Genomic DNA, 16,985 nt, shown 5'->3' with positions numbered 1-16,985 from the left:
TCTACACTCGAGAAAATGTCAGCATCGCTTTTTTTTTTCCTCGCTGAAATGAGATTATTCACAATTTTCCATACAGTTGATGTTCGAATTTTCGTCAATGTGGCCGTTTCTTCTAAAGATGCTTGCTTGCTGGCTCCATGTTCAATGAGAGTCAAATAAACATTGTTTATAACTTCCTTAGTCTCAATAGAAATGTGTTTTCTGCATTTGGGCGGGAGCATCTCCGGAGATACACTAGACTCGCACATATTTTGCATAATTCGCACACGATTCAACACAATCTGTGTTACCCACGAAATAAGAATGATTACTAATAAACTTAAACTAAGTAGTATACCAAACCAAAGAATATTAAACACAGGTAGGTATAAAATTATTTTCTATTAAGGACCACAATTTTACCTGAATTTAAATTCCGAAATTTCAGGTAATAATCTTGTTGCATTGTATGTTAATGACCACCCTTGGATAACCCCATTCAAAAGCAATTGGTCACTTTTTTATATCTATGAAAAGAACATACCCTTATTTTTATTAAATATTTAACAAAAAATACATCATACAGAAATTAAATCGCAAAAAATCGTTCATATTTTTATATTTGACGGGTCCACGGTCCTATCTATCAAGTAGTCAAAATCTCAAATTTTCTCCTCTTCTTTCTCTGGTGCTACTTCCTCGATGCCATGATCAATCAATGGCTTGAGGTTTTTTCTTTTGATAAGCGTGTTGTGCCTTGGTACAAATTTTTTAACTTGCACCCATAAAAGTTCTATAGGACTAATTACAAATCTTCGGGATTTCTCCTGCGTCGGTTGCTGATAAATGGAACTTACCGACGTTTCGCCAATCATCCTGTGGGCTTCTTTAGAGCTTAACTGAAAATGGGGGGAAACCTAAAGTATCATCAACGTAGACTTTAGTAAAGTGTGACGCCGTTTGGATATAAAGTAATGGTTTTTAGTTGTTCAATGAAGTGAAATGAATTAACTATTAATTTTCCTGTAAGTGATTTTAATATAGAGAAGTATTTTGCTAGAGAGTATGTTGCAAAACCAATGGTGTTAATAATAGGTCGAACTGGGTAATCTTGGTTTGTCAATCTTAGGGAGTCCATAAAAACGATAAATTTTAGAGTCGTGAGGGGTGACAGATTTTTTCACGGATTCTAAAAATGCAAAAGCTTTAATAGCAGATTTAAGGTTGCATTCCATAGATGACTTAGGATCTATTTTAAGTTCCGTCTGTAAGAATATCTTGAGTTTTTTCCTGATAGTGAGTTCTGTTCCTGACCACCGCAGCATTTGTTTTATCTGCTTTTACAATTACTATTTCGGGATTGGATTTTAGAAGTTTTAGAGCTGCGGGTTATTAGGTTTAGGTTTTTAAAGGTTTCTTTTTGCTATTTGAAATCGAATTTCATTAGCTGTTTGTTACGTACATAAAATTTGCGGGTTTCATTTACGTTGAGATAAGTTTTTCAAATTCTTGAAAGCGATTCTCGGTAAAAACTCAATGTAATTTTCAACTTTGCCGTAAATCATATTTAAAAGATAAACGGAAGAGTCTTATTCACTTGGACTATTTCTTTACGGATATGATGAATTATTTCTTGACTTAAAGTAAAACTAGATTTACGAAGAATTTTATTAGAAGATGAGGTTTTGATATGATGGGATATTTTAAGAAAATTAGGAATAACGATGTGGTCGATATGGTCTCTACAACGTAACAAAGACGTCAGTGTACAGAGTAATCATACCAGTTTCAGTCTGTGATCTCCTAACTATCTGCTTCTGCACTTGATGTCCTCCCCATAAAGCCTTGTTAATTTTTCAACGAAATTTGTATACTACTTTTCATAAATCTTTTGGATTCCTCCTGCGTCGTTTGTTGATAAATCGAACTTGAGGTTTCGACGCAGGACGAATCCAGATAATTTGTAAGAGGTCTTACAGTAGCTTGTGGAAGTTTTTTCAAAAATTAAGTTCTATGAGATTTAGGTCGCAATGATATTGGTGATAATGGTGTGCGCAACACAGTTAGTTACACTACAATTTTCTGCTGTATCATCCTCGGCGCGCGCACAAAACTCCTATGGTCTTTAATTACAATATGGATGGTACTATCCTGACTAGATTCGCCACTGTAATGGATCTTGGGATTTTATTTGAGCAGACGTTCTCTTTTGTACCCCTCATTACTAAAATGGTTTCCACTGCAATGCAAATTTTAGGATTCTTAGTAAAAATTGCATGCATTTTTATAGCTCAGCTACTGTTAAGTGTGTTAAGTGTGCAGAGAAGGTTACTGAAGTATTTATTGTTCAGGGACGAAGGTTCCTATCCTGATAGGGGAGTTGATCATGATCTGAGACGTGCAATCTGTTTCATTTCTCTACAAGTTAGTTCATTACGGAGTCAATTGTCCGTTTGTTCTGGAACAATTACGTTTTCGTGCGCCGCGGTTGGAAGGGAGACATCAATCAACTTCAAAACCCTATTTACAATATGTGTATTACCTCCAACAAACTATCATCGCACTGTAATTTAATAATAATAATTTAATATTATGATGATCTCCAGGCGATACTTCGGCAACTTCGATTGGTGTAGGTATCACTACTGACAAGTATCTTTTTTTTTCTCCTTTGCTTTTTTTTTAATTATAGAATTGGTTTTTACGTCGCCGTGTATATATATTGTATAATTTATATTTAATATTTTCTGGAATTGGGTCATTTTTCCTGTTGGAAATAAAGTGCTACACTATTAAAAACTTCTCAATTTATGTCCACGTGATAGGTATTCTTCTGGTATCGTGGTAACCTGAAAACCTGTTTGACAGGCATGTATCAGAGAAATAAATTTGGTAAATGATCATAAATGCCAACAAACAACTGAGCGGATCTAGATGCAATTTGCAATTTATTATTATTATTATTCATTACTCTGCACTCTTTTGTAGGTAAAATTTTGTTTAAGTTTCGATTCTATAATTCAATATAGGGTGTTCAACAAGAATTGCAAAATGCAGGTAAACACTTATTAGTAATTGCTTCCCTATAACATGTTTGATCAAAAACTTAATAGTTTAGTATTATTTACGTTTGATGGGCGTCTGGGATTTAGTAGTAAAGTAGTAAAATCATTGTCAACGCAATTGAATAATTTATCTCTATTTTGTATAAGCCTAAAAAGACTATACTAATTCTTTCATACAGCCACGCAGTGGAAACTCCGTGGGCTATAAATGGGCTGATCTAGATGGCCAGTTTCAGTGTTTCTTACCACTTTTGAAGGAAATAAAACTAAGAGCATGTCAAAATTCATCAAAATCAATACTAATTAGAAAGAACTTTGGGGTTTGATTTAAAATAAGAAATAACAAGAAAGCCGTTGAAAATAAGTGTGAATTGATATTTTCTAGCCAAAACTAACAAACCTTGGAAGATTGCCTTTTTTTAATACTGCACTGAACATGAATAATCGTCTTGTATACAGCAAATATTAGCACCCTGTTTATATTTTCAGCATCCGCTCTGTACATATTGTATAATTATTCTCGTTGCAGCCGGGAGTGCCAGCCGGCGGATACATCGTCCCCGCCGCCGCTTATTACGACCAGAGCGCGACGCCAATTCTCATGGCGCAGGGGGCAGCCGCGGCCGCCGCAATGCGTAACGGCACCCCGATGCGTCTCGTTAGCCCCGCGCCAGTGCTCGTACAACCGCCTCCGCAGGCGGCGCAAGGGCGCGGGCAAACGGCGGCAGCCGCTGCCGCGGCCGCGTCGCTTTACGGCGCAGCCGGTGCAGCTGCCGCCGCGCAGGGTCTGTACGGCACCGCGGCAGGCGTTTCGACCTCCGTTAACGGGACGACCCTCGGAGGTGAGTTTGATTTCAAGTTTTGTATATACGTCACGCGCAAATGTTATGTAAATTTTGTAAATTTTACATTGGGTTTAGGGCGGTCCGGTTTGGCCCTTTTAGATTTTTGGAAGGGGTAAAGGCATGGGGTAAGGGTGTCCCTTTTGTAAATATTCTCCTATTGGTAAATCTGCAACAAAAACAAAAAGCTATCTGAAACTAGCTTTAGAAATATTGCGACATGGAAAGAATTTTTTTTATAGTCTAGCACAGACAATATGCGAGGGATGTTTACACAGCTCTGTGAATTTAGCTATAATTTTTATAATTTTCTTAATCTTCGTTAAAATTGCTTCCATTATTCGGTACGATTATCAGACGCCATATCCGTCTGAAAATAAAAAACACCACCACTTTTATTATAGCTGTTAAGCAAAGATATTTCCCCTTATTAATCTTGGAGGTAGGTGCTTATAGGTAGGGAGGTTTACGATATATGCATTGCGTCTTGACAATCTGCCAAAAAAATCCATTTTGATTGTTAAAATCTGCTAGTGCGAAATTTTCACGGAATACTTTTTATCCCAAACGATAAATCTATTTTTTTTTTGCACCGTCCTCAAAGAACTTTTTCGGTGTCTCTTCAATCGAATTAATGGGACGTTTAACGTTAGTTAAACTTTTAAAATCTGGGAGCAGCTGATGACAATCACTACAAGATCGGTGGAATAAGGGGTGTGTGTAAGCAATTCCCATCGTAAATCGTTCAAAACATCCTTCGTTTCTCTTTTGGTGTGTGGTCTTGCAATAACGGACGCTTATGCAAGTTTTCAGTCCGTTTTTGACAAGTCTTTCGCCAGATAGTCTATAATGACAATCCCTTGGCAACTCCAGAATACAGTAAGGATTACTTTTTCAATAGACGGAACTGCGCTATCATAAGGTGCAATGCAATTTTACCCCTGGACAGATTTTTCATTCACCTTCATGGAATCAGAGAGGCTGCATAATTGGCACTTTTAAGATTAAGTGACTATTTTATGTCAATTTGTTATGTGACGATGGTGTAGTATCTTGTAATTGGGAATTTTCTACGCGATGCCACCTTTCAAAAATCAGTTGTTAAGTTATAACATTTCCTTCAGACTGTGGGTCTAACATTTCTTTTGAACGAGAGAATTATATATGTTTTCGTATATGAAATTCTCCCAGATATTTTCTCGTTCAAAACCATAATGAAGCATTGTTCCGAAAATTACTCGAGACCACAGTACGCGCTATTGTTCGCGTTTTACCCTTCGCTATTGTAATTGTTATGTCGAGATTAGTTATGTTTGAACGCGAATCATCTTATTATGGAAACAAACCGCGAAACCATTCGTTTTGGTTTATTAACTGCGTTTCTCTATTCCAGTAAATGCTTTCTAATGTTTATAATAAAGTTTATAAAAATTTTTGTAAAATTTAAATATTAGTAAAATAATGTACATGGCAGACAAAAATATATTACTGAAAAATACACTTTTAAAAAGTTTCATAAACCTCGATATCGAAATTGAAGTGGTAATAACTGACAAACGTTGTCTTCTAATGCTATTATACCAAAATCTTAACATTTTTTAAATACATCGTTTGAATTTGTCATAGAAATTTACAGCAAATTATAAGAATATTTACGCCATATTTCATACTCGAGGTATGTTAAAACCAATTTTTAACTTCCTAATAACCTACTAACAACCTATGGGTTGTACTAATTCTGTAGTCTGGTGTTGCCAGTTACTTTTTTTTATCATTGTGTTATAGATCGTGATTAATTGATATTTCTTTTGATGCTGTTAATTCAAAATGAAGACCCAAAAACAGAAACAAAACAGGTAAAAAATGCGTCCAAAAATATATACACATTACCGACCAATTTATTATGAATCATATTTTCCAGCAACCCCAGACTAATTTTTTAAATGCCTTGTAAATCTCTTACTTTATTAGATTCAACATTTTGGCATCCTGTAAGTTTGTTATTACTAAATATGAGTCTAAAGTATTTTAAAAAATAAAAACAGAGACTTATGTTCAACGAAGAAACAAATATGTTATAAGGTATGGGGAAACTTCCGTTTAGAATTACTGAATAAATAAAATATATTGTAGTGGTCAACATGCAACATACAATGGTCAGCGTGAATAACCTTGTATATGTTTTTTTAACGTTAACGTTTGGTATTTTCCTCTTCGGTTTAAAGTTGTACATTGCCTCGCTCTTCTAACATATTTTCATCGACTACCCCAATTTTCGTCATAGCACTAAACACTAACACCGTTGGGCCCGCAGGTGTGGCACAGGGCGTGGGCTCGGGTCTCTTCCCGACGCTGCACGCGGCGCCCCCTTCCGCGCCCTTCGGCAGCTCTTCGTTGGGCAACATCGGCTCCTCTGCTACCACTACATCGTTGCACACAGGTAGGGGACACATACATAACCTCTCACACCGCTTTAACATTGCATGCATGTGCTACTTGTTATTAAATAAATATTTGGATGTCACAAATTTTTGGAGGCGTATTGTCTTGTAAATTAGCGCATCTGAAACGGTGTGATATAATTTAATATAATTAAAGCAAAGTTAGTTAGGATTATAATTTCAGTATCGACTTCTAGAGCCATTAGCTGCATAGTGAATCGAGAAAAAGATAGTACTGAATCTACACTTAGCCTATTAGGGTCTTACATACAATAGACAAAGGAAGTCAAGACAACGTGTTAAGATATTAACTTTTACTCTTTGAATCTTGCGTTAGCTGCACAAGTTTATGAGCATAATTGGTTATTTTATAAACCTTCGAGCCCGTTAGCGCATTTCTCATTTTTACCTTTGGGTAAATTTGCGACCATAGCGATCGTATTTAAATAAAATCCACAATAATTAAATTTCGATGAAAATGCACATTACATTTTGGTTCATTGTTTCACCCAAGAGAAAAAAGTACCAACAATGTGTCCCAGTGACAAAATTTAGAAAAAATCATACAAGTTACCGTAATTTTACCGGTTTTTTAATTTGATTTAATTGTTTTTTTTTCATCAGCATGTATCTAAGTTACAAACTAAATTTGTAAGAACGAAAATTTTTTCTGCCAATAAAATTACTTAATTGAAATTACGAAGGAAAAATTCTCAGATATTGCACAGAGAAGTATTAAATATCTTAAATACGGCCGGGTTTAGGTGGATATTATACGTAAATTTTCGTGGGCAATGTGCAAACTGAAAGTTACTACTGCCTGTTTGTTTAAATTTCGACACATGCATATATCGTTATTTTACCACGCCGACCCGTGCTGAATTTTTTTAGATTTCCTTCAGGCTCACACTGGAATTATGTTCATTTTTCATATCGAGCGAAATCGATATATTTTTTGGATTTTTTGTTATTATAGTTTGTTTATTAAACTTTGTTAATTCGCTAAAAAATTACATCAAAAGCTTATTTGGTCCAAAGTGGAAGTCTCTAAATTTTCCAGCCTTAGGACCATTCTGTTTACTCCAGTAACTTCCAAGGACCAAATGTATATCAATCTTTCCCCCTTTAACTATAATTCCTACACTAGTCGACGAGCACGCGCTCTGGCGAAGCATAAGCTTGCTAAATTTGCTGGTTCTATTACCACAATTAATATTTTGTGTATTGATTCGACCGTGACAGTTGACGAAATCTATTATTCAAAGTGGACTGAATTGATGACACTGGCGGGCCGGATTTTCGAGTTTTCGAGGTTTAGATACTAGAACTACTTGCAAACATGTTTCAGTTCCACTCATTAATCGGGTTTTTGTTATTCAAGAGGTATTATTATTTCGTTGATACGAAGGGAGAATCAGTGGCTTGGGGCGTTTTTATCTATTATACTTAATTTGGATCTAGCCAATCAAGTTATAATATGAAACACGTCATTACTTCCTTCTTATGCTCGAATTTCTTACCTTTTTCTTATAACTGATGCATGATCGAAACAGTTTATTTCACGCGTGACTATTTAATAATTTAAAACGCATCAACTCGCAAGTCGCAAGTAAGAAACGTCAAAAATTTAAAAAATCCCAATGCATGATCACAGACAATAAGAGAAAATCGAACAGAACACGTGAATAAAATCTCAAAATGTGTACGCATAGTAATAAAATGTGCCAGTGTTAAATATTTTGGAAAAACCAAACTCATTGACTTTACTAATTCCTTCCTAGTAGATTTATTTCCATTTTTACCCAAAAAATATATAGAGAAGATATTTAATGGTCTTTTAGTAAACCAAGTCTGAATGGTCTTATTTTGATATGTCATTCGATTATCGCCATCAAAAAAGTCATTAATACGCCAATAGTATGTTGTGGAACAAGTGTAGTAAACGATATTTAAGTCAAGAGTTTATTTGGCACTAGCGGAGCGCAGCTTAGCGAGTACTCAATAAACGAGTGACTTAAAAGGCTTACGAGACGTGTTCCGAACTATACTTTTTCTACGATCGTTAGTTTTTGTGTTCATTTTTGCAAAACAACACAAATACAATTACTGATATGACCTTCAGAATTGAAAAACTTCAAAATTCAATTGTTGTTAAACCCCTGTGTTTAATACCCCGGAAATGTTGGAAGTAGCTCGCAGCCGTGGGAAACCAAACTCGCACCCGCACAATAGATCGGGTAGTTTACAGAAGGGAGTAGAAAAAAATCATTAAATCATTTAAATTTAAATTAAGCTTAGTTTTCTTTCATCATTATTAATTATAAAACATGTCTATTCTTCATGTAGCTAGTCCTTATTATCATTCGACATTACAACCGGAAAGGAGTCATTTAGTCCAGAATATATTAAATAATTTTTTGGTTCTGATATCAAACGTTTCTAAGAGCCTGCTTGTTGGGGTTCCCATGAATACTTCTTGGTTCGGATATTTCTCTGCTTGCGATGCCGAATTTAAAAAAAAAGTTATGTGATGTTTATGACTGCTGCTATATGTGCTGCTTTCGGAAAAAGAGGTTACAATTTTTTTTTATTGTATTTTTAGTACACACTGAAAAACAAAACAAAAGATTCTGCGCCTTTTGATCAAGAGCCTATAATTAATGTTAAAATATTTATAGGCTTGGGATTAAATACAACAACAACGGGGCGCAGAGACTCTTTTGATAGAAACACTTCAGCGTTTTCTCCGTCTTTAGACTACAGGCAGAAATGGACGACGTCGTACAATATCGGCAACAGCCCTAGCCCGCTAGCCGGCAGTCTAACACCTCCCCCAGCACCGTTGCAGTTAGGCGGACTTGTCAATTCGCGGGTAAGAATTTTACAACATAAGTTTCACTTATATCTTGGCCCTGGAACAAATTTTTATTATTTGGGGTATTTTTTTCTAGACAACGTTTAACATTTGGCATATTTACATAAATATAAAAAAACCTAACTTAAGACAAAATTGTACGTTAATAAAATAATTTAAATGAAGGGCAATGTACAAAAAGATGTAGTTTCTTGCGGTATACTGCGCATCTTGGCTGAGTTTTTTTATGCATAACTAAATAACCTAGAATAAAATAGATATATCGAGGTCTTTATTGTTTAATAAAAAAAAACAATGGCGCCAACTTCAAATCAACAGCTGAACTGGAAATATCCAGGCTTATCTTTAACGACAGTGGTTATAAATGGGTTGATCCCATTTCCTTTCAGGTTCTTTCGGCGGCTCCAGGAGCGGAAGCTAAATATCGCAATTCCGTAGCTGCCGGGCTTAATGCCACGACAATGTTCGGTTCGACAAGTTCCCTGTTCACCAAAATCAACTCTTCTCTGACCACAGTGCCCAGTGCTCTAGACAAGACGCCCCAGGGCAGATCACGATTATTGGAAGATTTCAGAAACAATAGATATCCGAATCTGCAGTTACGGGATCTTGCAAATCACATTGTAGAATTTTCTCAAGATCAACACGGCTCGAGATTCATTCAACAGAAGCTGGAAAGAGCGACTGCAGCGGAAAAGCAAATGGTGTTTAATGAAATTTTGTCTGCCGCGTACAACTTGATGACTGACGTTTTTGGCAACTATGTTATACAGAAATTTTTCGAATTCGGGACCCCCGAACAAAAAACTACCCTGGCTCAAAAGGTTAGAGGTCACGTTTTGCCCTTGGCGCTTCAGATGTATGGTTGCCGAGTGATTCAGAAAGCGCTCGAGTCCATTCCTCCAGAACAGCAACAAGAAATTGTCCGAGAACTGGACGGGCATGTTCTAAAATGCGTAAAAGATCAAAATGGCAATCACGTAGTGCAGAAATGCATAGAGTGTGTGGATCCCAATGCTCTGCAGGTGAGTTCGCAGTTTTTGGGGATTCATGGGGAAATGCTAAGATGCGATTGATATTTTTAGTTTATTATTCAATCGTTCTCTGGACAAGTATACACACTCTCCACACATCCTTATGGATGCCGTGTCATTCAGCGCATCCTTGAACACTGCACTCCAGAACAAACCTCCCCGATTTTGGCAGAGCTTCACCAACACACAGATCAGTTGATTCAAGATCAATTTGGCAACTACGTAATTCAACACGTTCTCGGTAGATCTAAACGTGGCACATTCCCTTCGGCAGTTTTAATTGTTCTTTTATTTTTAGAGCACGGAAAACCGGAAGATAAATCGCAGCTCATCAATAATGTTAGAGGCAAAGTGCTGGTTCTCAGTCAACACAAATTTGCGAGTAACGTCGTTGAAAAATGTGTAACACACGCCACCAGAGCAGAGAGGGCTCTGCTGATTGAAGAAGTGTGCGGTTTTAATGATAAGTGAGTATTCCTTTAATATTTTTTCAAATTACAGTTTTGTTGTTACAAAAAGCAGACTGTTTATTTTATGGTATCCATGTGGCGGTGGCTTTAGAATGTTTTTTTATTTATTTATTGGTCCAGTTCAAAAACGTTCCCAACATTTACACGCGGTAACAATTGTTTGTTTAATATTTTGGGTTGAGAGTTTTATGGTAATAGTATCGATTACCATAAATTTTTATTACTCTAGGAACGTGGAATATACGCTTAAAACAGCAATGTAATAATAGCAAAAACAAAAAACAGTAAACACAAACTAAACGTTGGTTTAAAAAAAAAGAAATAAGATATTGGTTAGAACCTCACTAGATAGAAAATAGAGAAAATTGGGATATTAGAACCAATAAGTCTAAGACCTTTTGTTTTGAATATATACCTTTGCTTAAACTTTGATAATCTTCTTATTCTAGATTTACTTCTGACAATGTTAGTATCTTGCAAGTGTTTAACAAATGTTAAGCTAAGAAATTATATAAATATTAAGTGTATATTCACGATTTAATACAACGTTAACAAGCCATGTTAACCAAATAGCATCATCAGTACATATTGGAAAGTTGCATCATACTATCACAATTGAAACAATTTTTCGCGTTTTGGTAACCCATTTATAACAGCAACTTCAGCGCGCCGCAGGTTCCAGTTTAATAAAATTGATTCATTTTTTCTTTAAATTTTCCTCAATTTATACCTTACTTTTTCATCTTAGCGCGTTGCACGTGATGATGAAAGATCAGTACGCCAACTATGTGGTCCAGAAGATGATTGATGTTAGTGAACCCACTCAACGTAAGGTTCTCATGCACAAGATTCGTCCACATCTGAACTCCTTACGCAAGTACACCTACGGCAAGCACATCATTGCCAAACTTGAGAAGTATTTTATGAAGGCACCGGGCTCCATTGGCTCCATCGGAGGGGAGTTAGGCCCTATCGGGCCTCCAACCAACGGAGTTCTCTAAATTACAGCTTTGGCAAGGGCCGAGCGCAGTTTATTTCGGTCAGTGCGAATTTTATTTTTAGTGATACAAAACTTTAATATTACGTATTTAGTAGATATTTGAGAGATCTGATCTAAGGAAGAGCTTAGTTATAGGGGCAATATTGAATGGAAAACTTATTTGTTGAAGATCTCTCATAATATTCAGTTTTAAGTTTTTTTTTCTCTTTAAGGTCCACCCGCACTGACCTCCATATGCGCATTTCCAGTATTTTTTTTAATTTTGAGTTTTTTTTTTCGGTTTGATTTTTTTAATTTCTATGATGGTTCACTATAATTTTTAAGAGTAATTAACAGTTAGGTTAGAAATTGTCGTGTACACATAAAATGCGTTTTCTGTATTATAGCTGTAATTTATGTCATTTTTCTGCCATTAAGTGGTACATCCCATCACTTTTTTTTATTTAGATTGGATCACAGATATAGAAAAAAACTGAATTTGGTTGACATAGATTTCAAAGTTTGAAAAAGAAATTTTTATTGGGAATTTTATAGATAACTTTCAGAAGATACTTTTTAATTGCAACATACTTGGTTAGATAGGCACTTACTTTAGAGTGCTTTTTTTAAATAAGTTAAAGAATTTTAGTTTAATTTTTGGCATAAAGCTTTTCAGCTGGATTTGTATCGCGTCGAATCTCAAAACAGAAGAAAAATTAAAAATTACATCTTTTAGAGGAGCAACCTTATAATTATAGTTTACTCGTAAAAAACTTGTACATATAAACGTTTTTTAACCTAGTACTACTCTCTACAAATTATTAATGTTCAAAAAAATTTAAGTGTCCCCCTTTTTTATCTTTCCGCACACACCCTTGCACTCTTTTCGTGTCGGTACCTATTTAAAATTGTGATAAAAAACCTCAGGAAAAGTAATAGGATTATTTTGACCATCATCCAAAAAGAAGACAAACCAGATTTCGGGAAAAAAAACGACAACAAATAACCAAAATTGGCAGTTCAAGATTTGCCCATTTTTTTGTTTAAGAGTGCTGACATTTTTCGTAATCGCTTTTTGTGGAGTTTTATTTATCCTTATCCCACAGAATTTCAGGAGCAGTTGTGCAGGAGGCACCCTACCCGCCCAATTTTTGTTAACAATATTTTTCGCGTACGGACGACTAGATATTTGTATTTGGTCTTTGCGCGGCACCCGCACATACACACACAGACATACATAAAGGTCGCATTTATTGTAGTTTAGCTTATTTAGCTTAAAAAATAGAGGTTATTTAGAGAAAGGTTATAATGGGAGAGGTCGAGTTCTGTTAATTTTTAACGAATACTTCACATGCGCTTGCGAATTTTTTAGTCGGATAGGAAAATTTTATAATATATATGCGGCCAATTTCTAATGTAATTCACATTTATTTACCATTTAAAAAAAAAGTAATAATTTTATTTAGAAGAAAACTGAACAAATTACATTTTGTTTCGTATTAGTGCAAAATGTCTTTAGTTTTCGGACAAAGGTAACCTAGAACCTGTTGCTTTTTTACATGTGCGATTTGTTTTAAAAAATATTGCTTTTAAAACTCCTACAGCTTTAGACGTTTTGCTGAAGACTTGGAAAGAGTCTGGAAACTTATTATTGTTTAAAATAAAATTCAATGTTTTATTCACAAGAGTTAAGGAATTTAAGAAGTTTTGACCTTCCGCTAGTTCGGTTACCTTGTCAGTCTTGAAGCTTCAGTCAAATATTCTAGAAAGAAAAATTGACTTGAAAATATTAGAAATTGCGTCGGTTGTTACGAAAAGGCTGAAATTTTATATTAGATATAATTTATTTGTAAAATAGAATTCCCCTTGTAAATTGTTCATTTTTTGTATTAATTTTAAGCGGTAATTGTGTAAAACTGAAGTTTAGTTCGCCGCCATTTGTAAAATATCCATTTTTTAAAAATAGATGCGAAGACCCACGTGTTTTCTTTCCGACTGTATGAAAAAATTGTAAAATAAGAGAATTGAACATTGATGTAAATATTAATTTTAAAAAAAGAAGAGATATGACCGAAAATATTATTTGTAAAGAAATCTGTATAATTTGTAACATTATTATAATTTTCTTTGTAAATAGTGAAGTATTTTTTTGGAATTAAGAGAATTCAAAAGGACGGATGAGGGGTGAAAGATCTTGGTTGGGAAAATTGTCTCGTGTTATATATAAAAAATTGATGAAAATTTTCTTGTAATAACCCTAGATGAATTTAATCAAGTTAACTAACGTTATTATTGACGTAGAAGAATTTTAATGTAATTGTAGAATTTGATGGCACGATTATTAAACAAAAAAAGTATTGAATTTATATAATATTGTGTAAAGTGTTAATTGTAATAATTGTACAGGTTTCCTTTCTCATGGAATTCCATTTATTATATATATATATATTATGCCGGTTTATATTTAATTAATTATTGCATTTAAGGTAATATTTATACTTTTTTTTGCATTATGACCAGTCCTTTATAATTTCACCTTTTCATATAAATATTTAAATAAAAACATTTAGTTTTTAGTTAGTCACACTGTCAATTCATATTCACCTACTTACCCGAGCATTACGTAAAAGTTCAGTTAATTTTTGCCCTTTTTACTTTGACCAACTTTTTACAAAAGCTCTCCCTCCATATAGATTTTGATGTTGGCAGGCAGAGGCCAGTATTCCCAATTTAAATTTAATTGATGAAGTGGTGAAGGAATGTGGTAATTAATGGATATTCTACAGCTAACCAGCGGGATTCGCGATTTGCCGTAAAGTTACAGATACAGGGTCAAAAGAAAAAGAGCGAAAAAAAATTGACTCTGAACTTCTCATTAGCCAGTCATCTCCGATATGTGTACATACTGTGGTACCGATTTTTGTATTATATGTAATATAGTTTTGTTAAAATAACAATTTTCAAACCAGCCACTTCAACTTTTGAGTAGGTAACTTATGTGTACACTTGTTTGAGAAAGACTGCTTGGTGTTATATTTTTCCAATTTTTTTTTGGATTTTTTCTGGTACGCCGCTTCTGTCAGAGGATTTGTCAGCAAACTTTGATTTTTTCCTGTTAAGCAAAATTACTAGAAGCTAGACTGAAGAAACTTGTCAAATAGTTATGAGCACATTTGCACCTGAACAAACACTAATGAATCTGTTGAGCAAAGGTGAAGAGTTTCTTGGAAGCGGAAAAATCGCGAAAAAATGGTTTTCCTTTTAGAATGCTGAATTTAAATGTGCAACTTTCTTTTAGTTGCCTATGTGAATCTTTTTTTTTTAATCTAAATGTTAGTACCTCGTGTGATGGTAAGATTTAAATTTTCTTAATTGCATTGATGGAATGGATATTTCTTTTGCTTCGTAACCAGTTAATTTTGGGAGCTTGAAAACCTGACTTCCCGCACATGAAGACCAAGCATTTTCAATTTATTTCAATAAAGGGGACGTTTTTCAGTATGCCAAAGCAAGATATTGGAAAAATCTATTACCACACGGTGACGCACTACCCCTTGTGTATATACATTTTTCTTTCTATATTTAACAAATCAACAAAAAAAACTCCCAAAATTATTGTAATGTATAGTATATCGTAGTTAATTGCGTTACATTTAAATTGATTTGTGGAACATGGCGTAGTAAAATGTTTTTGGTTACGGTACATGCAAAATTTGACCTGAAATAGGTAAGTACAAAATTTTTTCCACCGTGGTGGCAAAACTATTTTTCTACGCCAAAGTTCCTTTCCGGATATAAAATAAAGACGGAAACGAAAATAGAGCGGCGGGGACACAAATAAGGTACTTTTAACGAGGAAACCAATTTTTAACTCTGAGATGGCAGACTGATGTAAAGTTACTAAACAAGTTGTAAATTGTAAATTCCGTTTCGGTTATTATTTCACGCAAACTGTATAATACATGTGTAAAAATAACCTGTAAAATGAGCCGTTGAAATAACAGCAACCACTGTAATTAAAGAGAAAAAATTGTAAACTATGTATTCTAAATTGAAGCGGTCTTATTGTTTCTTTTGATTGGGGCGTAATCCGTACGGATCCGCCCCGCTTGTAGGGTAGCTGGATGGGGATCACTTATTTTCACAACAATATGGCTCTCTGCGAATCTACGGCTGTATTTATATTTATTATGCGATATTTGTTCCATGAATGTACATTTAGTTGTCGAATGCATGCTAGTTTCATTAGGATATCAATATGTATGATAATGTATTTCCGATTTTATTATTTTTTACCACGGTAGTATAATTAATAAAAATAAAACAAACTCCCGATTTTTTCTTTCCTCCTTGAAGAAAGTTGGTTGAAAAATTCAGCAGCGTTATTTGCTTTTTTTCAAAGCGTGTTTAAAGCTATACCTATATAATTAACACAGGTCTACAAAAATCACGTAAGGTTTTTTTTTGCAAATATGAAAAGAAAGAAAAACAATATTTCTGAAATAAATTTGTTTTTTTAGTAAGTAAAAAGGTGGAATCCTAGTTAAACAAAGTAGGAAAAACTTTACTCAGACTTTTTTGAGTAAAATCTTCTTGCTAGCAGAAACCTCCTTAAAGTACTGGTGAAACCTCTCTCCCTGCTCTTCGCTAACTGCTCCAAAATTTTCAAGAAAATAGTTCAGGTGTGAAAACAGGAAATGTACTTTCAAACTCATATTACAATCTAGATGATGAAAGGAACTGGTCAAAGATGGGGATACACAATTTGTTTCTTATTTTTTCTGTTGAATCCTTGAACATTACACGAACAAAAATAATAATCACTGATTCCTAGGCTGTCGCCATACCATAGGAACGCCAAAGCTTAAACATTTCTACTTTTTGCCAGTTTCTTAATGCTTCAACGCAAACGGAACAAACAGTATGAAGAGATACAGATACAACAAAAGTTTTTAATTGTTCACACAATGTCTTCTTTCCATATTTATAGAACACTAGAAATACGCAACAACGAAAATAATAGTCGGGAACACATTAGCACGACGACCAATGCAAACAAACTGCGCATACACAGATTACAACGCTGTATATTGACGCTTCTGCGCAAACTGTCGCACTGCAAAGAAATCTAATATTATCCAGCGTTGCCAAATCACATTTAATTTCATAGAAATCAATTCATTTAAAACTCATGCCTATTATGGAACAAACATATTCATATTCATGTCATGGGTATGTATATTAATAAAATAACATTTTAACAAAAAAATGACGTAATAGAGCAAAAACATGCAAACAAA

General features: G+C 34.6%; 1 protein-coding gene across 3 annotated transcripts in view; it reads left to right on the top strand.

The window, feature by feature from the left end:
- Positions 1-16,013, top strand: part of LOC132696070 (maternal protein pumilio-like) — a 217,072-nt gene extending 201,059 nt beyond the window's left edge. For 2 of the 3 annotated variants that reach the window (XM_060660634.1, XM_060660636.1), the window contains 7 exons: positions 3,574-3,886; positions 6,201-6,326; positions 9,006-9,199; positions 9,592-10,227; positions 10,288-10,477; positions 10,535-10,703; positions 11,455-16,013. In XM_060660634.1, the coding sequence (XP_060516617.1) occupies positions 3,574-3,886; positions 6,201-6,326; positions 9,006-9,199; positions 9,592-10,227; positions 10,288-10,477; positions 10,535-10,703; positions 11,455-11,707 (1,881 nt within the window). In that variant the 3' untranslated portion in view covers positions 11,708-16,013. The remainder of the gene's footprint in view (positions 1-3,573; positions 3,887-6,200; positions 6,327-9,005; positions 9,200-9,591; positions 10,228-10,287; positions 10,478-10,534; positions 10,704-11,454) is intronic. The other variant, XM_060660635.1, reaches the window with a different exon arrangement.
- The last annotated feature ends 972 nt before the right edge of the window (positions 16,014-16,985 follow it).

This window comes from Cylas formicarius, unplaced genomic scaffold, assembly GCF_029955315.1.
Source record: "Cylas formicarius isolate icCylForm1 unplaced genomic scaffold, icCylForm1.1 PGA_scaffold_1__22_contigs__length_36826433, whole genome shotgun sequence".
NCBI lineage: Eukaryota > Metazoa > Arthropoda > Insecta > Coleoptera > Brentidae > Cylas > Cylas formicarius.
This window is presented reverse-complemented; position numbering and strand designations above follow the sequence as displayed.